Genomic DNA, 26,314 nt, shown 5'->3' with positions numbered 1-26,314 from the left:
TTCCTCTCATACATATGTGCTAGTTGTTTCCGGCTCTAGTGGGCAGTGCTCATCTCTGTTACAAAGCCGAAGAGCCAGCACTGTCCAAAGACATCTCCATGGTTATGTGGCCGGCATGACGAAACGCCGAAGGCGCACCTTCCCACCAAAGTGGTCCCTACTTTTCTACTTGCATTTTTACATGCTTTCAAACTGCTAGGTTGGCAGAAGCTGGGACAAGTAATGGGAGCTCACTCCATTATGCGGTGCTAGGAATTTGAACCGCCAAACTGCTGATTTTTCAGATCGACAAGCTCAGCATCTTAGCCACTGAGCCACCTTGTCCCCTTCTCTTTAGCTATAGATTCCCATAAAATACTAATAATTCCCTCTCACATCTGTGCTTGCAAAATTTCCAAGGGTATCTGGCTGACTTCTATGAGAAACAGAGTGTCAAAGTAGATAAACACAGGGGTGGGATTCCACCGGTATAACAACTGGTTTGGTGATCATGCAGTTTGCATTGTCATTCCATATGTTGTAGGTGTCTTGGAAAAGCTCAGGAGGATCTTCAGCCAACATTACATACGTGCACACTTTAAACCCAAGAATACACTAATGCAGAAGCTTGTCCACCCCAAGAATAAAACACCCAGACAAAAATTGAGCAACGTGGTATATGCAGTATAATGCAGTGAGCTACGTGCCAGATCTATACATTGGGGAAACGAAACAGCCACTTCATAAATGCATGACACAACACAGAACAAACACATCAGGATTAGATTCAGCAGTCCATCTGCATTTAAAAGACACAGGCCACTCTTTTGAAGACAACAAAATCCATATTTGGGACATTCTTTGAATGTCTTCAAAGAAAAACCAGAAAGTCCAGTTGTCTCTTGAAAAAAACACCTTTGGGATTGGGTCAATATGTTGCTATTCTCAACCGGGCTTATTGGTGATGCTGAGTTGGGAAATGTCAATGTTTTCGGGGCTTTGATAGTACCATACTTCAAAAAAGGTTGACAATGCTAGGATTTAAAATTAATTAAATAGGTGCCTAGAGGTTTTCTTTCTTAAAATGCCTGTAAGCCATCAAAATTTGCAGCAGGTTTTAGGCCTGGTCACTAAAGAGGACTCAGGACAACCATAATATTGGTATTGCTGAATGTTGTGAGTTTTGGATGTCAGCAATCAAAATTAGACTCTGTACAGAAGAATCCTTTTCAGTACATGTAAATTATAAGTCAGCTGTCAGATAGAAATGCCCTCCCAACTTCTGGAGCATTTAAATAGAAATGATGGGAATTGTAGGAGATATCAAGTTGAGGATGCTGCTTTGTGTTTAATATGTGTACCTGTTTTCAATATCATTGTTCACAATAAATGATGATAAATAAAACAAAATCATGAACATTTATAGACTGTTTTCCCCTGGGCTATTAGAAAACTACAATCAGTTTTCTGCACAAGTCAATGCTTGAAATTTAGGAAATAGGACTGCCAGAGGTGAGACTCCAGCATATTCTGAAGCCTCAGTATTCTCCGAAGTCAGAAATAAAGCTCAGTTTGGTAGTCTCTCTCCTAATGTCAAGGCTCAGGAGCAGGAGAGCAAACTTCCTAAATATAAAGAGAAGCTAAAAGCTTTTTAAGAAGCAGTAATTCAGCTGATAGGGGAAGATTTCCTATATACAGTAATGTTTATGGAAATAGAACTATACTGAAGTGACACCTAGTGGCATATTCTAGGTATACAACAATTTTTCCTCAAATAAGAAATATATGCACAATTATTTATAGTTTATCCCGCATATATCCTTCTCCCCTTAAAACATGTATACTTAAACATTAGTGTCAATTATAGAGTTGAAGCTCTATAATTAAAGTGACACTTTTCCTAACATTCTACCACATTATTTGTCCTGAGAACTGCATTTATTGTAAACTGAAAATGCCAGGTTCAGTAAATACATAATTTCATAGAGACTAAAAATTAATTAAAAAGAGATATAAATGTAGCAGAAATCTACAAACATTACTAAGCAACCACATTGTAATGTACAATCACACTGTTGTAGTCTTATTTGTGCTTACCAAACTTTCCTTCCCTGCCTCCCTCCTTCTCACTCCCATCTCCCTTCCTCCTTCCTTCCTTCCTTCCTTCCTCCCTCCCTCCCTCCCTCCCTCCTTCCTTCCTTCCTTCCTTCCTTCCTTCCTTCCTTCCTTCCTTCCTTCCTTCCTTCCTTCTTTCCTTTGTAAGCCTCAAGCCATATAAGACTTTTACAGTATAAGTTAACATGTGCATTTAAAATTGTATTTGGAACAGAACTGGTAATCTGTGCCTGTTTTACAATGTAAGTTTAATATTCCCCCAATGCCAAGGACCAGTTAAGAATGGGCCACCGTACCTGAATTAATTATAATTTCCAAATAGTTTTAGAAATAGTCCAGGCAAAGTATGTTGTAATAGTGTAATGGTGAAGCATGTTGCTACATCCTCTTGCAACAGATAAGGGTGCAGTTGGTATAACAAAGAAAACCTCACCAAGTCAAAAGGGGTTCCAGTCATTATCCAATCATCAGGGTAGAATATAAACAGCATATGATCTAATGTTGTAGATCGGGGTGTCACTTGATTTCATTGAAGGCCGCATCAGGATTGTGTTTGACCTTAGAGGGCCAGGGATGGTGCATGCCCAGGGGGCATGGCTGGGGTGGGCGTGGTTCATGGTAGGTGTGACACAGGACTCATGTTGCGGGGGGCATCTATGGTGGCCAAGTGCTAAGGCAGGACTTCCCTGAGACCCTCACTCAATCTCATTATACAGATAATCCTTGAGTTACGAATGTAATAGAGCCAATTACATTAATAACCCAAGGATTTGTTTGATTGAATCATGTTAAATGAACACAATCACTCCCTGCTTTCCTTAATACATTTATTAATCAAATGTGCAGGTCATTAAAGGCACATGAGGTATCTCAGAATGGGGAGGATCATGTGGGGCCTAGTGCTGGAGCAGGCATCCAAGGCCTCCCCCAATCCACTAAGATACCTCATGGTCCCCTGGGTCCCCACAATTGCTTCCCACTCCCCATCCTGTCCTGCCAGGTCCCCACAGACTGAGCCTGTTTTGCTAGCATACAGGATTCCACTTACTTCTCCCCACCCCATTTCCCATGAATTACTTACTTTTTGAAGATCTCCAGAGCTGCAGAAGAGGTTGACCCACTGGCAGAGAAGCCAAAGTGTTTTATTCAAATGATGGCAAAGCTGTAAGAAGGTGAAAGAATGGTTGCAAGAATCTAGTGAAAAGAAGGATTAGGAATGACATGATAGCAGTGTTCCAATATTGAGGGGATGCCATAAAGAAGACAAAAAACAATGGATGGAAACTAATCAAAAAGAGAAGCAATATTGAACTAAGGAGAAATTTACTAACAGTGAGAACAATTAATCAGTGGAAGTTGTAGTGCTCCATCACTGGATGCTTTTAAGAAGAAACTGGATAACCACTTGTCTAGAATGGTAGGGAGTTTCTTGCTAAAGCAATGGGTTGGATCTCTCCCAACACTGTTGACAACCTCACAAACTATTATTGCTTCTTAGCTTTAGACCAGGGGTCTCAAACTCGATCCCATTGTGGGCTGCATCAGGAGTTTGTATGTGCTCTTTGGGTGCCAGGGTGGGTGTGGTCTGGTCATCACGGCCGACTGGGTAGCATGACTGGGTCTGGGGGCGGCAGGGGCCAACTCTGTGGCCTATGGTGGGCTGGATCCAGCCCAGAGGCCACGTGTTTGACATGTCTCCTCTGGACCAGCTGGGCCAAGTAGACATATTCCAGGCCACAATATTCCCTACCTTTGTTCCTCAGTGGTCTTCCCTAATTCAGGGATGCTTCTGTAGTCACTTTATCATAAGCAAAACTTTAAGAGCTAAACATTCATTCTGTTTCACCAGCTATCCAAATTTAATACCAAACAAACTTCCAGCCAGCATATTAGCCCCATTTATGCATCCCTTCTCCCTATGAAAGCGTCTATGCAAGTGCAATTGCTTATCTCTTTAACTGAACACTTTTCTCAGTTCAAAGCAACACTTTTTCTACCTTTGTCAAAATATAAGAACGAAGCATATGTCTGGACACTCACAAGACAGAGTGTTCTATTTCTTCATTCTGTCACAAGTATTGAAACTCAGGTAGAGTTTGTTTCTAGATTTTTCCATATCTTAACTGGAAAATCATGTTCTTTAATTCTAATAATGAACTATTTACTGAGATGAATAAGAACAAATAATTACACTTCTTTTATTAACATCCGTAGAAGAAATTGACCTGGCCTTTCTCTTTAATGCTTACTTCCTCTGAGTTAGAAACATGGCCCAATTCTGTGCCCTAAGGATGATAAAAACATAAAATAATTTCCAGTCTAATGCAAGATAATCTGCAAGATAATCTATTGCCTTCAGAAGTGGTTATGTAAGCCACTAGATCCTGGATAAAATTCAGTGAGTGGCCTCCTCTCAGATAGATCATTGTTACAATTTCATATGAAACTTGATGTTAATTATGACTGCGTCCATTTTATACACACAAACACAAACATCATCTCAGATATTCAGGATATGCTGAATTATCTTTTCATTAGTCTTCTAACACAAACTATTCAGCATAACCATTCTTAAATTTAGGGTGAACACTTTGGACAAATTTACTTTTGCTTCCTGAAATGAACCAAAGGTTTAATCTGCTATTTTCTTGCTGTCCTCAGAAGCCACTGTCAGATGGAACAGATTCATCCATATGCAGCACTGTGGATTACAAACCACCTGATCCTTTGGAGGAGAAAGCAGAAGGTGAAGAAAATATGGAGAATGATGATCCAGAGGAATGCTTCACTGAAGGTATCGTGGTCAGAAAGAAAGCTCCACTCATCAACTTTGCAGATGACACCAAGTTGGAGGGGAATAGCTAACACTTTAGATATAGATTCAAGACTCAGAAGGACCATGAACCCTGGCCCCTATTCAACAAAATGCAATTGAGTTGTGACAAAAGTAAGGACCTACACTTAGGCAAGAAAAATCACAGATATACAATAGGGGGTTCTTAGCAATTGTGAGAGATGTTTATGTGTCCAGGTGGATCACCATTTATATGAGCCAGCAGTGTGCTGTAGCTGCCAAAAAAGCTAATGCAATTCTAGGTTGCATCAACTGAGTGATAATTTCAAGGCCACATGAAGTGATAGTCTGCTTTATACTGCACTGTTAAGTCCACACTGTGAATGCTGGTCACCATGATACAAAAAGATATTGAGATTCTAGAAAGAATATAGAGAAAAGCAACAAAGATAATAAGTGATTTGGAGGCTAAATCATATGATGAATGATTGAAGGAACTAGTATGTAATTTAATGAAGAGAGGGACTGGGGATGATATGATAGCAATCTTCCAATACTTGAGAAGCTGCAACAGAGAAGAGAAAGAGTGAACATTTTCTTCAAAATATAAGGGCAGGACAAGAAACAATGGATGGAAGATTATCAGAGATCCAACCTAGAAGGAAGGAGAAATTTACTGAAAGTGAGAACAATTAATCATTGGAATACCTTACTTCTGGAAGTTGTGGGTGCTCTATCACTGGAGCTTTTCAAGAAGAGACTAGATAGCCATTTGTCTGAACGGTATAGGATCTATTAATCTACTGATAGGAATGGCACTACTCATTTCAGAAAGGTTAGCGTAGCTGAGTGAATGTGGCCAGGTTGACATGGAGGATTAGGTGTAGTCAGATCAAGGTGGCTGACTTGGGGCAACTGAATTGGGGCAGTTGGATGGGCAGGACAAGGTGGATGCAACCATGTGGGATGGCAGGGTGAGTAGTGTCAGGTGGGCATGTCCAAGTGGTCACAGAACAAGTCATCTTGGGAAACTGGATGTGGAGCCAACATGGCGCTCCACAAAACATGTGCTGGCAAATGGAAAGCAGGGAAGCACCAAAAATTTGAAAGGAAAGGGTGGATTTGTTCTCACCTCCCATTTGCAGGAACATTCCAGTTTTAAGACATCCCACGAAAATAAGACCAGGTTTTATATCTATATCTATCTATATAATATCAATGGTCTTATTTTCGGGAATGTCTCTGCAAATGGTGGGGGGAAGAATAAATCCACCCCATATATATATAGGAAACCTAGTAAATAATTAACAATGAAATCCTACAACATAAAATGTAGCAAACAAGCAGCATTAAAAGGGCTAGCCAACTTCACGTAAGGCGGGTTTATTTATCTATATTTGTTAATAACAATGGTTAAACATTCAGCATCCAGTCACTGGGGAGGCAAAGTGGGGTGACCTTCTCATAGATATCAAGTTCTCTATCAATCAATCAGAATACAACTTGAAGGGACCTTGGGGGTCTTCTGGTCCAACCCCTGCTCCTGTGCCATTTCGGACAAGTGACTACCCCGTCTTCTTAGAAACAGAATGCAGGATAAGACAAGGCTTGGGTTATCACTGTGGTTTTTCATATTTTTATGATTTATGTTCCTATGCTACTCTTGCTTGTCATCTTGGCAGGATGGTCAGATAAGGATCTCTTGCTTGATAAGTCCAAAGAAATGGTGTGCATATCTATAAATAAAAGGGACATTTGCCTAGTGTATGTTCAGGTAGACCAGGGGTGTCAAACTAGAGGCCTGTGGGCCAGATGCATCACGCGCAGGCCATGCCCACCTCAGCTTTGCCAACAGAAAAAAAACAGTGTGTGATATGTCATGTGATGGCAACGTGACGAATTTCACACCAGTGAGATAGACCAACAAACCAGGAAACCAGGATTCTACATTTAGGTTTTTTTAAATCACAGTTTGCCTTAACTGTGGGAAGTACAGATAAAGAGGACATAGATCTATCAAGTCAGGAAACCAAAGAAAACCAAGTGGTACATCTCCTATGCACAGGGGTGGGCTTCAAAAATTTTAGCAACTGGTTCTCTGCCTGGTTTCTGGGTGGGTGTGGCCAAGGTGGGCATGGCCTAGTCAGCCTTCTGCACCACGGCAGGGGATGGTGGTACATTTTTGCCTCTCCGGGCTCTGGAGGCTTTCCTCGAGCCCCCGGGAGGGTGAAAACGGCCATAGACCCCGACTAACATGAACAGAGGGTTGAACAGAGGAGCTCTGAGGTCATGTCCATCCCTATTATTCCTATTTATTTATTTAAAATTTGTTTGTCACCCATCTTGTAGCAAGGTGACTCTTCTCTGATTTTCAAGTATTCTCTTCCAGCACATAAGAAAAAGAGTGCTCCAACATGTACATAATGCTAAACATAATTTTATATAATTTAATTTATATATAAATATATAATTAAGACACAATCAATTATGTATTAAGGATAATTATCATTATCCTCATCTTTTCAACTATCTTCTCCTATTGGTACTTTAGGATTATATTACTTTTTTTTTATATGCTTCTGCACTGGAGACAAATTCCTCGTGTGTCGCACTTGGCAATAAAGTATTCTACCCTACCCTACCCTACTATATTATTTCCTTTTTGCTATGATAAGGGGGTCCCAGATTGTGTGGTCAGCATTAAGAGCATATGAGGAAATAACAAAATGTCTGTGTAATTTGCAGTGAATGAACATTTCAAGTTCATAGCATAGTTTTAAAACAAGGTAGAGCAGCTACAGTGTTAACTGACTCACTCTTTCTTCCTCTGCAGCCTGTATTCAAAGGTGTCCTTGCCTTTATGTTGATACCAAAACAGAAAAGGGAGCAAAGTGGTGGAATCTTCGGAAAACATGTTTCAAAATTGTGGAACACAATTGGTTTGAGACTTTCATTATCTTCATGATTCTCCTCAGCAGTGGTGCCCTGGTGAGTGTTTCTCCTTTGCAGTACATTTTCCCCTACAATAATACAAGTTAGAATGAGGTTGATCTTAAATTGCTCTTGTAATATGCTTCTAAGAATATATGCTAATCTTCCTAGTTTGCTAGATTTCTTAGGTACCATTATGTATTCAGTTTGAGGAATAATAACTCAAGTCAGTTGGATTCAGCAGATTATGTTTATGATCATATTGGTGATCCAGTCTCTTCCAGAAAGGCAGTTTCAGTGCAGTCTAGTCATTGCTCTCTCAACTCAAGCTACAAATAGAGTTAAGGTTGATTTCTCAGTTATTTATATTGGCCAGTCCCACTCTGGGTTTGGTGCTTCCCCCAGATAGGTCCAGTGCCTCTATGTTCCCAGAATAAATAAACTATTTATTCTAGCGAAGTGCCATCACTTAAAATAGCTTACAGGAATTAAAATAGCTATACAATGATGCAGTGCATGAGAACAAGAGCCGATTACTCTCTATGTTACACTTGAAGAGAGGGAGAGTGTTCTGGACCTTACAACCATTAGCTGATTATAAAGCAGACAGAGAACTCCACAAAGCATCCATACAAAGTCTTTTTATTGTCTCATCTGGCATCCTCAAGATAACTCATGGTTATGTCAAGATTCATCTCAATGTCCAACTCTTTGCATAGCTGACTTTCTGGTGTAAAAGGATGCCTGATGAACCAATAAAAGACTTTGTATGGATGCTTTGTGGAGTTATCTGTCTGCTTTATAATCAGCTAATGGTTGTAAGGTCCAGAACACTAAAAGGATAGTTCTCTTTTCATTCCGATAATGGTGGAGCAAGGGGGGTGAGGCAGCGGCATGCTGCTGGGGTCCAGGCAAGAATGAAGGAACCTCCCCCAACCCACCAAGGGTCAATTCAGTGACCAATCAGGATTACAGATGTGACCACATGACATGGACTACATTTCCCAGGATGCCTTAACTACATTTACCATGATGAATTCCCTTAAGGGGACAGCTCTCAATTCCTAACTAACTATCTCAATTCCCATTACCTATAAACTGTCTGGACAGCACAATGTACATAAAAAAACTCAGGGCAATGATACGATTAAAATATTATCTAGATCAAAATTTAGTGTTAAGCTTTTAATACTGATGTTTTCTGCTGAAACCTTGAAATCCCACCACCAGTAATCTAAATAATGATGTAGGCAAGTGAACATAACATTGTGGAACAACAAGTCTCAAAGCACATACTTAGTAGACATAACTGAATGTATCCCCATAGTCTTCCTTCTGTCATCTCAGGTCCATGTTGGGTTTCTACTCATTCACTTTCGAAACATTCATTGCAAACTTAAGTATTAAACTTAAAAAATGGGATTCCCAGGTATGTTCTACATATTTACACACCAATCTTTACAATGGCCAAATCCTTGTGTATATTTATTACAACTCCTGTTCATTAATACAAAGTTATGCCCAGAAGAGTAAAGGCCAGTCATGCTGTAGCTGCTTTTGCTACTTTTATCTATTGTCAAGAGGTCTCATACACTGCTCTGCCTTAATTCCCCTTTCAGGCTTTTGAAGATATCTACATAGAACGCAGACATACTATTCGCACCATCTTGGAGTATGCTGATAAGGTCTTCACATATGTTTTTGTTATTGAGATGCTGCTCAAATGGGTAGCCTATGGGTTCAAGGTCTACTTCACCAATGCTTGGTGCTGGCTGGACTTCCTCATTGTTGATGTAAGTTGCAGCTTTCTGGAAGTAAGCAGTCCCGAGAAAGATTCCCCAAGATTCCTTTGGTCTTGCATTAAATTTGATTAATCATGTGATGATTTTGTTAGCTTCCGTTTCAAATTTTAGCCCTCAAAATATGAGAAACCAGTTTCCTTCTGTTAAATATATAACTTGACATGAATTCAGGAACCAGATTCTTTCCCCATAGCCAAATTAAAATGCCATTGACTCACCATTGGCAGAAAACTACCTTGTAATTTGATGTTTCTATTGATGATCCGTATACTCCCTCAGTTGAATCTGTTCTGAACAGCTGCTGAATGCTGTTGTTTTGTTTATGGTTTTCAGCATATCAACAGCCAATCACTTATTTAATTCTACCGGCTTTGCCATCTTCTTTAGGATCTTATCAGCTGGTAGGAAATCTTCCACTAATCATTGGACTTCAGCAGAGATGGCCTGGGTTTTATTGCAAAACCCCATTTGGTGGAACAGAATAACCAATAGAATGCTAAAAATATATAGCTTTTTTGTTCTTTCACAGAACTGAAAGACTGGTTCAATACCGTTTTCCCCCCAGCTATTAAGGGAGACAACAGAAGAATTGCAGACATAGCTAAGCTGGAAGGGAGGCGATGTGTATGGATGAATCTGAACCAGCTTCTAAGCATTCTTTTGAAAGAATCTACTCCTGATTACTGACTCTCCATCCATCCGTGTTAATGGGTGGCAAACTGTACATAGTCTTGTAACACTGGATGTTGTCTGCTTAAAGCAATGCAATATTTTAACACTGGTACAGCTAAAGATAATTGTTTCTGTTATGAGCTGGGCACAAGATAAAGGCAACATAATGGGAAAATGGCAGAAAACATATATATTGTCAGGACATGTTTGTATCATGGTTATATTAAAGCAGCATACAGCTCAGGGGCTTCAAGAAATCTGACCAGATGCTCCTATGTGCAAGATAAGGAACTATATTCCTTCTTCTGTGATTCTATCATTTGTTACTTGTTCTGTATTAACATTCTTGAAGACTCGCATTCTGATTGGTCCCCCCCGGACCGCAACCCGATTGGTCCATTGAATGACTGTGATTGGAGCGCTAAGAATCTACCGCGATTGGCCGAGCCGATCGCGGGAGATTCAAAGCGCTGCCATTGGCCGCCGAGCCGCCGGCCGGCTGTATAAAGCCAAGCGGCTCGCACACTTTAACTGTCCTTGTTCAGATGCTAAAATAAAGAGCTGATTGTTCACTTTCGCGTCTCGCCTCTTATGTGACCCGATCCACCGATCTAACACTGGCGACGAAGGTGGGATCGTGAGGCGAGGACCAACTAGCATGTGGCAAACGGTGATCAGCGTCCTGCAAGATGGCCAGCACCCTGCGGCCCGCTCCGTTCGACCCAGCAACCAAAGACTGGGAGTCCTACATCGACCACTTCCAGATGTTTCTAGAATGCAGCAACCTCAAGGACGCCAACGGCCAGAGGAAACGGGCAGTATTCCTAACACACTGCAGGCCCGCGGTCTTCAAAATGGCCAAGGCACTGGCGAAACCCACCGACGTCAAGGAGATGGACTGGGCTGACCTCGAGCCCATCTTGCGCCGCCATTACGCCCCTACCGTGCCCATCCTCATTCGTAGGCACGACTTCTATCGCCGAGATCAGCGCGACGACGAGACCTTCGGCGACTTCGTGGCCCAGCTGCGGAACCTGGGAGTCCCCTGCGAATTCCCGACCTGGACCAGGCGCTTCGGGACCGAGTCGTCCTCGGACTCCGAGACCCTGTGCTGCAGAGCCGGCTGATGGCCAGAGGCAACATCTCCCTCGCCGACGCCCTCGCCGAGGCTACCGCCGCCAAGGCCACCCGCCAGTCAGCAGCCCGGATGAGACAAGCCAACGCGACCGAACGGCCACCGACCAACGAAGCGACCCCAGCCACTGCGAAGCCCGGGGAACCCAGCCGTCGAGAAATGACCACGCATCATGGCGACTTCGAACCCCAATCCGACACCGAGGACGAAGACGAGGAAATCCATCGGCTGCAGACCGAGCGCGACCGCCGGGATCGCAGGGGACGTAAGTCGAGTTTCCATTGCGCCGGTTGCGGCGGCGATCATCCCCGCTCCGAATGCTGTTTTCTCGACGTCATCTGCAGGCACTGCGAGAAGCGGGGGCACATCGCCAAGGTGTGCCGGAACAAAAAGAGCTACAGCCCGCAGCGACGAGGAAACAGCCCACAACGATGAGACGGCACCCCCCCAGGCACCGAGACCCACCGACTTAGAGCTGGTGGAGCCGCGACAGCCGCAGCAGACGACTCAGCGAAGCACAGCGGTGCGAGGAAACTCACCAGACGGTCGTCATCGGCCATTCATCAACCATGGACGGCCGAAAGGTACACGTGGCCCTGTGCATTGAGGACCAGCCCTGCGAGATGGAAGTGGACTCCGGGTCCTACCTCTCAATGGTTTCTTGGCGCACAATCAAGCGCCTAGTCCCTACCATCCGCCGCAACGAACTAGACGACCAGAAGCTAATCCTGAAAGACTATCAGGGAAACCGCATCCCTGTGGCCGGCATCGGGCACTTTAAGGTCACGTTCAAGGACCACACCGACATCTTGCCACTCACAATCGTGGACCGGGACCGCCCCAGCTTGCTCGGCCTGCAATGGTTCGCCCCGCTGGGCATCGAGGTGACGGGCATTCATCACACAGACGAGGCCGACTGGGAAGCGACTCTCATAAAAGAATTCCAGGAGGTCTTCGACAACTCACTAGGCAAGTACCGAGGGCCCCCTATATCCTTCAACCTTAACCCTAACATCGCTCCAATCCGCCTCAAACCCCGGCGAGTGCCTTTTGCGCTCAAGCCGAAAATCGACGAGCAACTAGACAAGCTCGTCGCACAAGGGGTACTAGAGCCCATCGACCATGCCCATTGGGAAACGCCCATAGTCACCCCCATCAAACCCGATGGCTCCATAAGAATTTGCGGGGACTACAAGGCCACCCTCAATCACGTGCTGCAGCTAAGTGCCTACCCAGTCCCAGTAGTACAGCACCTTTTGCACTCACTGGGGGGAGGCCGAGTCTTCGCAAAACTCGACTTGGCACAAGCGTATCAGCAATTGCCGGTCGATGCGGAGACAGCCGAAGCACAAACGATTGTTACACACCGGGGCTTTTCGCAACCGACTCCAATTTGAGTCAGCGCGCCCAGGAGTCTTCCAAAGTCTCATGGAAAGGCTCCTCCAGGGAATAAAAGGGTGGTTCCCTACTTCGATGACGTGCTGATCGCAGCCGCCAACAGAGAACAATTGGAGACCCGTCTAAGGGCGGTGCTTAACAAATTCAAAGACGCCGGCCTTAAAGTCAAAAGAAACAAATGCCAACTCCACACCGAGAGGGTCGAGTTCCTGGGGTACCTCCTGGACCGGCACGGAATACACCCAACCAGGAAGAAACTCAGAGCCATCAAGGAAGCCCCACACCAACAAACAAGGCGGAACTACAGGCATTTTTGGGACTGCTTAACTTTTACAATGTTTTCCTACCCCAAAAGGCACCGTGGCGGAACCCCTACACCGGTTACTAGATAAAGCGCCATCTGGACCTGGGGGAAGCGGGAGGAGACTGCGTTCCAACGAACAAAAACCTGCTGACATCGGACGCAGTCCTGATCCAGTATAGCGAGACCCTCCTGCTCACGGTAACGTGCGACGCATCACCTTTCGGCATTGGAGCAGTCCTCAGCCACACCCTACCTGACGGGAAGGAAGCACCCATCGCCTTTTTCTCCCGAACGCTGGCCAAGCCAGAAAGAAATTACAGTCAACTGGACAAAGAAGCCCTCGCCATCTTCGCCGGGGTGAAAAGGTTCCACGAGTACCTTTACGGTAGGAACTTTTCAATCATAACAGACCACAAGCCCCTGCTCGGGATACTCGCAGGGAACAAGGCCACCCCGAACATCCTGTCACCCCGGATGACGCGGTGGTCCGAGTTCCTTGCCGCATACTCATACGAACTGTCACACCGGCCCGGCAAAAACATTCCGCACGCTGATGCACTAAGCCGGTCACCACTACCCGACCTAGACGACGACCCAGTGCCCACAACGACGACCCTGCAAATCGAGACCCTACCCAGCCCACTCTTAACCGCGCCAGACATTGCCCATGAAACAAATAAAGACAAACGGCTGGTGCGGGTATTGAGCTGGGTAGAGCGGGGGTAGCCAGAAAATGATGGCAGCGAGCAGTTCAAAGCCTGCCGAAACCGCCAAACTGAGCTATTCTCACAAAGGGGGTGCATACTCTGGGGCGACCGGGTAGTCATACCAGAAGCGCTGCAAAACAGAGTGTTGGCAATGTTGCATGAGGGACACCCGGGGATCGTCAAGATGAAAGCCCTGGCCAGAAGCTACGCTTGGTGGCCAGGGATGGACAAACAAATCGAGACATGGGTCGCCGGCTGCAGCAGGTGCCAAGAGTCGAGAGCCAACCCCCCCGCCGCCCTGGTCCTGGAATGGGAAACCCCGAGAGGACCATGGTCGCGAATACACATAGACTTCACCAGGCCAACCAAGGGGCATACATTCCTCATCACCGTAGATGCTTACTCCAACTGGCTGGAGGTAAGCACTATGAGGGCAACAACAACAGAAGCGGTCATCGACAAGCTCAACAAACTCTTTGCAACGCACGGGCTACCGGATGTCATAGTGTCGGACAACGGGCCACAGTTCACGGCACTGGCATTTGAGAAATACCTGGCTGAACGAGGCATGCGACACGCCTTGACCTCGACGGCTCACCCAGCAGCGAATGGTAGGGCAGAACGGATGGTCCAATACACAAAAAAAGCCATCCAAAAAATCGAAACCAGCGACATCCAGGAAAAAATAAACAAACTACTCTTCATACAGCACATCACGCCGAGCTTGACCATGAACAAGAGCCCAGCGGAGTTACTAATGGGAAGGAAACTGAGGTCCCCACTGGACCGCCTACACCCCACCTACAACCCAGAGAAACCCCCGGACTCCTCCAGCCGGAACGGGGCATTCAACATCGGGGACACGGTCTACGCAAAGAACTTCATGGGAGACTCCCTCTGGGTACCTGCACAAATATCACAGGTAACCGGGCCCCGATCATACAGACTCCAAACGACAGACGGAAGGAACTGGAAGCGGCACATCGACCAGCTATGGTCCAGACTAGCCGCCAGCACCCCTGACACCTCAACAACAACAACCAAGGAAAGCAGAGAGGGAGGGGAAGCCTCAACAACCAAGCCGATAAACGACGGAAGGCCGGAATCATCAACGGCACCCCCCCAATGCAAGCCGAACACCCCCCACCAGAAGACAGAAACGCTCAAATAAACCAGCCATACTCACCAGCAGACCTCGAACTGTCACAGACGGGATCTTCACCTGGAAGGTACAGCCAAGCCAGCTCAACCAGCCCGGAAAGACCGAGCGAGAGTAACAGGAACCGCAACTCGACCAACCCAGGTAGTCCGGGCGGGAGTTGCGGCGACAGGCCCGGCTCACCCTTCCAGGCGGTTCCATCAGCGAAGTGGAGAGCGACGCGGAGCCCGTCCGAACCGGCCAACGATCACACACAGACTGAACCGCGCAGGTCAGCCAGACAGATTCGGAGCCCCACCTACCTGCGCGACTACGTCACGACGCTGCGTCGGACGAAACCATGAGGGGAGGGGTGTTCTGTATTAACATTCTTGAAGACTCGCATTCTGATTGGTCCACCTGGACCGCAACCCGATTGGTCCATTGAATGACTGTGATTGGAGCGCTAAGAATCTACCGCGATTGGCCGAGCCGATCGCGGGAGATTCAAAGCGCTGCCATTGGCCGCCGAGCCGCCGGCCGGCTGTATAAAGCCAAGCGGCTCGCACACTTTAACTGTCCTTGTTCAGATGCTAAAAAAAAGAGCTGATTGTTCACTTTCGCGTCTCGCCTCTTATGTGACCCGATCCACCGATCTAACATTACTACTAACCACTTCATTTTTCTTTTTAATCAGGTCTCTCTAATTAGTTTAACAGCAAACTGGTTAGGCTATTCCGAACTAGGAACTATCAAATCTCTGAGGACACTCCGAGCATTGAGGCCACTTCGGGCTTTATCCAGATTTGAAGGCATGAGAGTAAGTGCGGTGTGACAATCCATGATTTTATTTCTCCGTTTTCCTTCTATGCAATGGGAATTTCAGAGAGCCGAAATATAATTCCTATGAAAAATAGCAATAAAGCCTAAGCCTGTCTTGAAAGCATTTACAGTATTTTGAAGGGTCATATAGGTTACCATTTTTTTCTCTCTGCTATATTTACATTTTGCTTTATTTGAATGAAGTTATAGTAATAGCCAAGGAATAGTTCCATTTTGTTCTGAGAGATAATCACAATCCAAGATTATTATAAACAGATGGAGATGAAAATTGGAGACATTCACTCCAGGGAAATATGATTATGAGGAGGATTATGAGGAGGAGGAAGAAGAAGAGGTGTGGTAATAGTGATGATGATGCCCAATTATCAATGACTCTAAACAGCTCAAAACACTAAACAAAGTTACCCCTCCCCCGCAAAACCCAACCCCATATAAATTAAAAAAGCATGGCAAGTGGTCTGTCCCCTCCCTTGCCTTTGCTTTCCAAAGAACAAAGAAGGGTCCATCCTGAAATGCTTCCTCCACCCTTATTCTTTCTGTGGCTAACATAATTCTTGTCTGACTGTTCCCTGGCTGCATTTCTTCCTCCTGTCTCCCATTCTCATAGCCCTCCAGGCAATGGGACAAATCCTTGAGAGTTTTACTTTTAATTTTTACTACATGATTTTAAATTAGATTATAAAATGTTATGCAATTATTTATATATTATGGATACGATCCTTTAGGAAGAAGTTCTGTTGATTCTTGCTTTATATATAGATATAGACTACTGGTATCTCAGAATTATCTATAGCAAGTGAACCCACAGATTGCCAATAATTGTGAAGTGTCTATAGTCAATGTTCTATCTTACTGCCATTTCTGCACTACTATAAATTTAACTTGAATTCTCTTCTCCAAGCTAATCGAGAACATAAACCAAAAAAACCCTTTTGAACAGGCCATATTCTGAATTTGTAAAAAGGTTTGAAGTTGATTTACTTTTATTAAATCCTGAGTAGGTTCTTTCTCTTGATACTAGGTGGTTGTAAATACTCTTTTAGGGGCCATCCCCTCCATTATGAACGTCCTCTTGGTATGCCTGATCTTCTGGCTCATCTTCAGCATTATGGGGGTGAACCTCTTTGCAGGGAAGTACTATCGTTGTGTCAATACCACCACAGGTGATCTCTTTGAAATTGAACATGTAAACAACAAAAGTGACTGCATCAATCTTATCAATGTTGAAAATGCCACTGATGTCCGTTGGGTCAATGTCAAAGTCAATTTTGACAATGTGGGCTTAGGCTATCTCTCCCTTTTGCAACTGGTAAGTAAGCATGCTTCCCCTTAGGAAATGTTCTATTTTAGCTGAAACCTGTCTTTCTTATATAGAGGCTCACATGAAACCTGCCAACTAAAGCATTGGTAAAAACTGCTCTTTGACCTATTTAACCTTAGCCAAAAAGATTATTTCTTCCAGGAAGGAAAACATAGTTTCGACCCAGATTATTGTGACCCGTTCTTAGTTCAGTCCAGTGTTTAGAATGCCTGGGCCTAAGAAAGACACTCCAGAGGAAAAAGAGCAAGTTGATCCGGATGTGCAGAGAGAGGGAATGAAAGCTTTTTATTGCAATGGCATTCATTTTAGTAGATTTTCTAATGTCTCTTTTCCGCACCCAAACATTAAAATATTGCTTTGATTAGCCCGATTCAATTCTTTGTCTTTTGGGTTTTGAAAAAACAGTTCACCAATATTTCACTATAAGATCACTTTTGTCTGAGAGAGTTTTCTATGTTTTGATATGCTGTAATCTCAATCAGCCCTGCATTCCAAATTAATAGTGTCCTTACTAACTTTCAGCTTGACTGATTTGATGAGAATGCCTTATTTTTATCAGCAGACTGGTCTGTAGAATTATCTAGGACAGGGGTGTCAAACTCTATTTCTTTGCAGGGTGGATCAGCATTCTAGTTGTCCTATGTGGGCTGGTGGCGGGGAGGAGTCTGTGTGCACATGTATGCACAGGAGTTGGCATGTGCATCTGTGTGCAGAAATCAGCAAGTGCTTGCATGCGCAGGTCCCACCCCCGCTTTCCTAGCAGCTTCCTGTGTGCCTGCGTGCCTGCGGGATGGCATGGGCCAGGCCTGTATGCTCCTGCGGCCACTGACACCTGCGTGCCTGCTGTGATAGAATGGGCCTGGCTGAAGCTTCCTGCAGGGCCAGCTGTGGAGCCCCTGATGCTAGACACCTCCCCCTCTATGCAAACACACCTGAAAGTTCGGTAAGCATGGTCATCCTGGAAATGGTGGGGGACTGGCCCGTGTCTCTTTGATCCAGCCCATCTGATCCTGGTGGACATGCTTGTCATTTTGGCCTGGCCCGCACTATCCAGCAGATACGCATGCACAAAGGAGGCGGTGGGCATATGCGTGCACAGGCCTAGCTTGCCCTATCCCAGCACACACGCATGCGCCTACCTCCTGTGCGCGCGTGCACCTCCTGGGATTGGATAGTCTGGTTGAAGTTACATGGCCGGCCCCTTACCATTTCCAAGATGGCCCCATCGGCTTAATCTGACCACCTCCTTGAGTATGACACCCCTGATCTAACAATCACCAATTGTTTGGTGTGATCAGTGTAAGGATGCTTTAAGATTAATTTTGGTGATCCCTGTGACTATCTCTCCTTATTTTATATTTTTTCCTATTAATTTCCCACATTTTCTCCTGGTCTAAACTATCTTCCCCTAATTTCTCTTGAACCAAACTAAACTTTCTCTGCTTGTTTTTTCTGCAGGAGAAAACCCAGCCTTCCAAATATGTTTTTATTTCTACATACTGGAGTTCTTGGGGGGAAATAGAAGTGATGGTGTTTACTCTTTACCCTCATTGAAACTACCAGTATTCAAGACACTTTGGATCATCTATTCCCCCAGTCCTCTCCTATCAATCACTATCACGAAGGGTTCACATTCAGAAATGAGTTCCAGCCAGTTACACTGTACAGGAAAGATAATTTCAATCCAATGGAGATGTTGAGAGGCTTGAAAATGCCTTTCTTCTGAGGATTCGGTTTTCCTGCTGGGACACAGACAACTGCTTGGAAGCGGGTTTATTTTCCAGGAAGGCAAGAGATAGCAAGAAGTCTGCGTTCCTGGGGCTAGCCATTTTTGTATAATAAACTCCTGATTTTTATACCTTTTCTCCTTTTGTGTGTGAGTGCTTGTGTTTGTATTTCTTAATGTTTTAAATCCTGTCAGGGGGTTGTCTTCATTTCCGCCAGAGGGTAAACTCTGCGGGGTGGTTTGATTGGATTATCAGTTTCATCCTAATGTTTTCTTATATTTGTTTGGTGGCAATCTCCTGTCTGCTCGTGTCTTTTGTCTATTTGTTTTGCTGATTTGGCATGACCTGTTGTTTGTAAGGGATTTCTTGTTCTTGTTTCCCTAGCTTTCTTAATTATTTGGCTTTTGTCTAGGGGGCTTCTTTCAATACCTTTTATTAAATCTCTTTTCCTATGCAAGTTTGTTTTATGACTGGCCTGATGTTCCCTTTGGGCTTTTCCTGCTTGGGTGTCACCACTGTCCTCATGAAGTTCCCTTTCCACAATCCTTCATTTTTTTTTTTTTAAAGGGTGGTCTCTGATTGAATGTCTGGGTATACTTGTTATTTGTGATCAATCTGGATCATTATCATAGCTGCCTGTCTCCCCTTTAGTTTACTCTTCTGAGAGGGAATACAGGCCTTCAGGCAGCTGAGGCAGGGTGGTATGCACCGACAGAGGCAACACATGAGTGCTCCAAAGACACAAATGGTGACTGTGGTTGTTATAAGGATTTTGAGCCAATGGAAATCTGGCATCCATGAGAAGAGCCATGAAAAGTCCAGGAATGATTGCTCCTGACCAATATTCTGAGATAGCTCTTTCAGGTGGTGGATGTCCCTCCTTACGAGTTCTGAGGTTTCGTCCAGATTGAAGCAACACATCCCTTGGAATTTTTCGCAGCCATAGTTATGCTTCAAGAGAAGGAAGCCTATTGCTGCCCAATTCTCCAAGGTGGCTTCTCTGACCTCCCTCAGTTCTCTGTTAAGGGCATCCAGGGCATGGGAGGTCAAATTCAAGCTTTTTTGCCAGGGTACATGCTAGTCTATTCAAATTTTTAGAATTTCGCACTGCCAATCCAGGTACCCCTACCAAGGATATTGCCAATGAGATGTATTCTGTTTTTTGTGGGAAGGGAGACTTTGGAATCACAGTCTGAGTCTAGGGTTTGGAAGGCTCTCCTGTGTCGTCTCTGTAAGGATGGCATAAGCATGGTTAACCTTCCCAAGGTGCAGGGGCCATTTGTGGCATTTGCAGGAAGGTATGAGTAGGCTTTTAAGCCACAAAGGAAAAACCATCCTGGTGGGAGCTTCAGGTAACTCTATGAAAATGATATGGTCTCTGTATAGTTGCATTTTAGTTCTGTGTTGCTAAGACTGGTGCATTCTGTGACCCTAGGTTTGCTGCACCCAGTGACATTATGATTTCCCTCCTGCTAAGCAAAAGTTCTCTTGCTAAACATTCCCATATGTTTTCCTTTCTCTGGGATAAGCTTTGGTTCCAGGAACGCAGTTTCTTATGTTACAAATGTTACAATTATTACAGATAATAATAATAATACATAGAATATATTGCATTTCATGTTCCCCATTGCTAGATTTCTTTTCTTCCCTTCCTCCCCCCCTCCTCTTTTTTTTTTTTTAAATAGCAATGAAAAAATGTAAAAGGTCAAGTATCAAAAATTATGAGTAAGGTATGGTCAAAGTCCTTTTTGTTAAAAAAAAATACAATGAAAAAAGGTTTTAAAAAAGGAAAAAAATGGAGAAGGTGAGACAAAAATTAAAAAAAACTAGTTTATCTCAGCACCTGAGAGTCCAGTTTTGTGTAATGCAACCTTTGCACTTGGTTCCTCACAGTGGTGTGGTTCAACAGTGTTGAAGAATGCTGCAAGCGTCCATTGATCTGTGTCCCAATCTTTCTTGAGTTTGATGGGTGGGATTGATTGTGGTGGAGTTTGGCTATGGTCTATGACTGCTGGCTTTGCATGTGTCCACTGTAGCCAAAAGTCTCATTCTGCAAACCTTTATGGCGGTGTGTGTAGTCAGTAAAACTTGGTAGGGTCCTTTCCACCTGGGTTGTAGAGGGGAGGTTCTGGTGAAGAACTTGATCCACACCCAATCTCCTGGCTCATATGGATGCAGGGCTTCTTCCAGGGGTAAGGTCTGTGTCAGTGCACTCTGGGTCCAGAGGGTCTGTAGTCTCTTTTGCGGGGCTGTAAAATAAGAAGAGAGAACCCTATCCCCCCTATCTAAGCAAAGGGAATGAGGATCTAGGCTGAGAATGAGGATCCTAGTAGGGTATTGGGGGGGGGTGACCAAAAGGGATCTCAAAGGGGGGGTGAAATACCTATATCTTGTCTTGGTCTGGTTCTGAAATAAAAAAAAAGGGCAATTGGGAGCACTTGTGGCCAGGAGAGGTGTGTCTCCTGACAGAGTTTGCCCAGTAGGGTCTTCACCTCTTTGTTTGCTCTCTCCATGGCTCCTTTAAGTAGCCCCACTTCTGATGCATCCCAGCCTCATAAGGAGGGTGGCAGGCTTTTTAAATCTTCATGAGCCCTGTCTTGCTGGTTATCAGCATGATTGTCTTGTGTGTGCCTTTTCCTGGGATTTCCAATTGCAGCCCCTGTTTTCCACATGTTATGGTAACTCCCATTTTACACAGGAGATCCCTTCCTAGTAGAGACAGTGGGGACTGGGGGGAAATAATAAATGCATGGTCTACTGTGAAAGGTCCTAGTTCTACTGGTACGTTGTGGGTAAATTCTACAGGGATTATTCCTCCCCCTCCCATTATGCTATCCCGAGCCCCTTCAGCCACTGAAGCTTTATATGGTGGTTCAGTAATGAGGAGGTGGCTCCAGTATCAACTAAGCAATTGTATTTCTTTCCTCCTATAAGAATGGTGACAATGGGTTCCCCTTCTGGGCTATTTTCTAGGAGGATAGCCAGCCCGTTAAAGGTAGCCATGAATTCAGTGCTTTCATTGTCATGTTCTAGTCAAGAAGGGGGTAAGTCTTGTTCTCTCCTTTGCTCCCATTGATGTCTACTGTTATTATTTATTGGAGGAAAGGGAGCGCTGGGTGGTGCCTGATGACTGAAACTTTGTTGCTCAGTGTAATGGGCTAGATTATTGGCTGGCCTCATGTTCCTAGGTGGTGGGTGATACCGGTTGCAGGGGGGGGTGTTGCCTACATTGCTTGCTGAAATGACCTTCCTGTCTGCACCTATAACAATGCTGACATTTGCCTTGCGACCATCCTGCTTTATCGCAGTGCCAGCATTTCTTTGAATTATAGGAGGTTTTACCTGGCATTTGTCTGGCATCATGTTTCATTACAGCAAACATTTTTTTAAGTCTTCCTGTCTTTCTATTCATCTCTTTCTATCTTTCTCTTCCTCTTTCAATTTGTCTCTTTGATCATAGACAAAGTTAGCAATCCTGCGCAACTCTGCTATGTCTAAGGGGTTGGGCAGTTAGAGATGAAGCGGTGGAAATGTTCTTTAATATCTAAGGTGGACTGATCCATGAAGGCTGAAGCTAAAATCCTTTGGTCCTTCAGGCAGCTAAGGTCTAGGTGGGCATATGCAGTAGCTGCTTCTGACAGGCGGACCCAAAAGGCATCAGGGTTTTCCTTTTCCCTTTGTGTTGTTTCTTTTGAAATTCAGACTAGTTTAAAAGTTTTTTTTTCTTATTTCCTCTAGAGCTTCTAGTAATTATCTTTTGCTCTAGTGTATTTATCCCATTGATTGGTATCATTATAATCCCAGTCAGGGCGATGTATTGGCCCTGCGATGTGGGCTGGGGCTGCCTGACCAGGGATAGTTGGTGGTTTGGCTATTTGGACTGTTTTTGTTTTTTTTCCAAACAGTTTTAATAGTTCGTCTTTTATTAGAAAGACTTGTAACAGCTGAGTCATGTCACCCCAGGATGGATTATAGCTGTCTATGATAGATTTCAGGGTTTTAATAACTGTTTGAGGATCAGCCCTGAAAGCTGGGGTATCCTTTTTTCAGATGACTAGGTCAGAGGCAGAGAAGGGAGTGTGGGTAAAAACATATTCTAGTTGTCCCCTATTTCTGCCTGGCACTGGCTTGCTTAAAGGGGGAGCCATAATCCGTGCCTCAGTATTCTCTTCCCTGAAATGGGTTTCAGGCTTTTCTTTCTTTCTTTTTTTATTTTTCTCAGTCAGGTCTTTGGTCCTAACAATTTCAGCCCAGCAGTACCAATAGGGTATTTGGCTGGTCTTAATGCATGTTCTAAGTGCTTTCAGGGTTTTATAATCTAAAGTACCACTATCAGGCCAAATTTGTCTACCCATGTCATCTCGCAATAAAGCCCACTTTTTGCTAGCCCACTTTTTTCAAATTCTTTTCACTTCCTTTCTATTCATTCCAGTTAGGACAGGCACTTGCCTTTCGTCCCAAGCCTCAAGTAATTTATCCAAGGGGTTCTCTTCCATTGCCCTCGAGCTACAACTTCCCATATTCCCTACCTGATGTGGGGATTACTTTGGTTTAGCCGGGCTCCCGCTGTCAGTTTTCAGACAAAAAAGGTCTGGAAAGGACTCCGGTTTCCCTACACACGGAGTACGGGCCCCTTTCTCGTAGGGAAACTCCGCCGTCAGTTTTAAGACCTCCCCTAAAAAACGGGATCTTGGAGGACCGTCTGCCCCCTAGCAGCACGGTACGGGCCCCTTCCTACACTCTGCCATCAGTTTTCAGATCTCCCTTAAAGGTGGGGATCTGGAAGGACCTGCTCTGCTTTGTAAGGCAAACTATTTCCAATTTTGTTTGCCAGCAGCCGGTACGGGCCCCTTCTAAAGGCACAGGGCTTTACTTGCGGGATGCACTGGGACTATTTATTCTGCTTTCTATTTATTTCCCAACAACAGTTCCTTTCTCAGCCCACTCAGTTTTTCTTACGTCCTTCAGAAGAACTCACACTCTGTGATTACCCCTTGCGTTCCCAAATCCAGCCGGTCACGGCTTGTTGGAGCTAGCAGCTGGCTGGGGTGCGGCTGGCAATCACAGAGGAGGTGAGGTCCCACTGTTTCAGCAGAGAAAACCCACAATCACACACCTGGTACACTCACGCTTCTACTCCCCTCCCTATTAAGATTATAAATTTGAAGTGGTACTCACCTGCTTTCAAGCAGCTGTTGAGCAGAAAAGCCCAAGGACTCCCTTTACTACCCTTATGCCTTCCGGGCTGGGTCCGTGGATGTTTTCCCTGGACAAAGAAGGTCCATGCCGGCTGGGTTGGATCTGCGGGCCCGGTCCGGTGGCAGGGTTGGCTGGAAAACCTTCATGGTCGCCAATTGTTGAAAGGCTTGAAAATGTCTTTCTTCTGAGGATTCGGTTTTCCTGCTGGGACACAGACAACTGCTTGGAAGCGGGTTTATTTTCCAGGAAGGCAAGAGATAGCAAGAAGTCTGCGTTCCTGGGGCTAGCCATCTTTGTATAATAAACTCCTGATTTTTATACCTTTTCTCCTTTTGTGTGTGAGTGCTTGTGTTTGTATTTCTTAATGTTTTAAATCCTGTCAGGGGTTGTCTTCATTTCTGCCAGAGGGTAAACTCTGCGGGGTGGTTTGATTGGATTATCAGTTTCATCCTAATGTTTTCTTATATTTGTTTGGTGGCAATCTCCTGTCTGCTCGTGTCTTTTGTCTATTTGTTTTGCTGATTTGGCATGACCTGTTGTTTGTAAGGGATTTCTTGTTCTTGTTTCCCTAGCTTTCTTAATTACTTGGCTTTTGTCTAGGGGGCTTCTTTCAATACCTTTTATTAAATCTCTTTTCCTATGCAAGTTTGTTTTATGACTGGCCTGATGTTCCCTTTGGGCTTTTCCTGCTTGGGTGTCACCACTGTCCTCATGAATTTCCCTTTCCACAGAGATGAGTTTCATTTGTTTTTATGAAGAAATTACCTGCTGATGTAAGCATATATTATTCTATTATGTTTCCTCTTCTCCATTCGTTCTTTCCAAAGTAAGCCGAATTATTCAGAACAAACATATTTGTTCTTTCTGGACCTGCTCAATTAATATAGATTAGTAGGTGATTCTAATTTTCATTAAAAGGAACACTCTAATAAGATATCATCTCCTTTCTCTCACCATTTTAACAAAGCCAGTTGTATGATTAAATAAACATGGCGGTCCTCATCCTTTCTTATTGTTTTTCACAAGGCGATTCTATTTTTTATTATTTTTTCCTAAAAAGTTTAGAAAATGAGAATGAAAGATGTAACTTCTAACCTGAGATACCTGCTCTGGGCTACGAATTTATATATGTTTTTACAAATTCAGAGTCCTCTATTCTCAATCAAAATGAATATGTCCTGCATTATTCTTCCTTGTAGGCCACTTTCAAGGGCTGGATGGACATCATGTATGCAGCTTTTGACTCCTGTGAGGTAATTTGAAAAGACAGTGTTGCTTTTCCTCTTCTGAAGCTTTCACGGAGGAATTAACAAAGGGTTCATTTCTTCCTTTGCTTTTACAGCAAGAGGAACAGCCTCATTATGAAGTGAATCTCTACATGTATATCTATTTTGTCATATTTATTATCTTTGGGGCATTCTTCACTCTCAATCTCTTTATTGGTGTAATCATTGACAATTTCAACCAGCAAAAGAAAAAGATAAGTATCTTTAATTAGTTTGTTTTTGTTCGAAAGGCATATGCTCGCTTTCAAATAAGTAGATCTGGAGAAGTTTTTACCAGCATCACAGAAAAACGAATTACCCAAATTGCATGCTCCCTGCAACTATTCAGTGTAGCTAGATTATTTTCCTTTTGGCTGTTCTTCATACGAAAAAAAGGGTATAGTGTAGTGGCTCAAGTTGTCCATGGCAGATGCCAATTCTGGAACGTTATGACAAATGTTGGTTCTGGTTTTCGATAAAGATTGTTATCTACTTTCCAAGCATTTAAATTACATATATTGGAGCTGACAATGGCAGAAGCATGGGATAATCTTATAAACATTACTCTGAACTGATTCACAGATTGCTGTGAATAATCTGTGTGCCTGTAACTGCAGACTGAATTATAGTTAAGTTTCAGGGATCAGATTGAAGCCCACCTTGCGTTCCCAGAGCCCAAGAATGTGTCCTGAAAACCGGAGCTGTGTTGTAGAACATGCAGCATAATAATAAATGAACGTATGCAGAATGGAAAGCTCATTCCTTCTTGAGAAGCAAATTTAACTTACAAGGACGAGAAACTTCCCCTGCAAACATCTTCAAAGAAAAATTAGAAAGTCCAGTTGCCTCTTGAAAAAAAATACTTTTGGATTCCCCTGCAAATACACATTTTAAAAACTTTTTATTAAAGCATTCCAACAAATTTAGGGGGAGATAGACCAATACATATTACCATTAGTAGCATGCTTTGGGACTTCGATGCAT

General features: G+C 44.1%; 1 protein-coding gene across 1 annotated transcript in view; it reads left to right on the top strand.

Moving 5' to 3' along the window:
* Positions 1 to 4,698: 4,698 nt before the first annotated feature.
* LOC113453650 (sodium channel protein type 4 subunit alpha-like) overlaps positions 4,699 to 26,314 on the top strand; it is a 137,403-nt gene continuing 115,787 nt past the window's right edge. The window contains exons 1-7 of the mRNA XM_087919163.1: positions 4,699 to 4,888; positions 7,722 to 7,876; positions 9,439 to 9,612; positions 15,673 to 15,795; positions 16,840 to 17,127; positions 25,265 to 25,318; positions 25,408 to 25,545. Of these exons, the coding sequence (XP_087775289.1) occupies positions 4,714 to 4,888; positions 7,722 to 7,876; positions 9,439 to 9,612; positions 15,673 to 15,795; positions 16,840 to 17,127; positions 25,265 to 25,318; positions 25,408 to 25,545 (1,107 nt within the window). The 5' untranslated portion in view covers positions 4,699 to 4,713. The remainder of the gene's footprint in view (positions 4,889 to 7,721; positions 7,877 to 9,438; positions 9,613 to 15,672; positions 15,796 to 16,839; positions 17,128 to 25,264; positions 25,319 to 25,407; positions 25,546 to 26,314) is intronic.

The sequence above is a fragment of the Pseudonaja textilis genome, unplaced genomic scaffold, assembly GCF_049901715.1.
Source record: "Pseudonaja textilis isolate UNSWEBS1 unplaced genomic scaffold, rPseTex1.2 PTEXSCF33, whole genome shotgun sequence".
Taxonomy (NCBI): Eukaryota; Metazoa; Chordata; class Lepidosauria; order Squamata; family Elapidae; genus Pseudonaja; species Pseudonaja textilis.
This window is presented reverse-complemented; position numbering and strand designations above follow the sequence as displayed.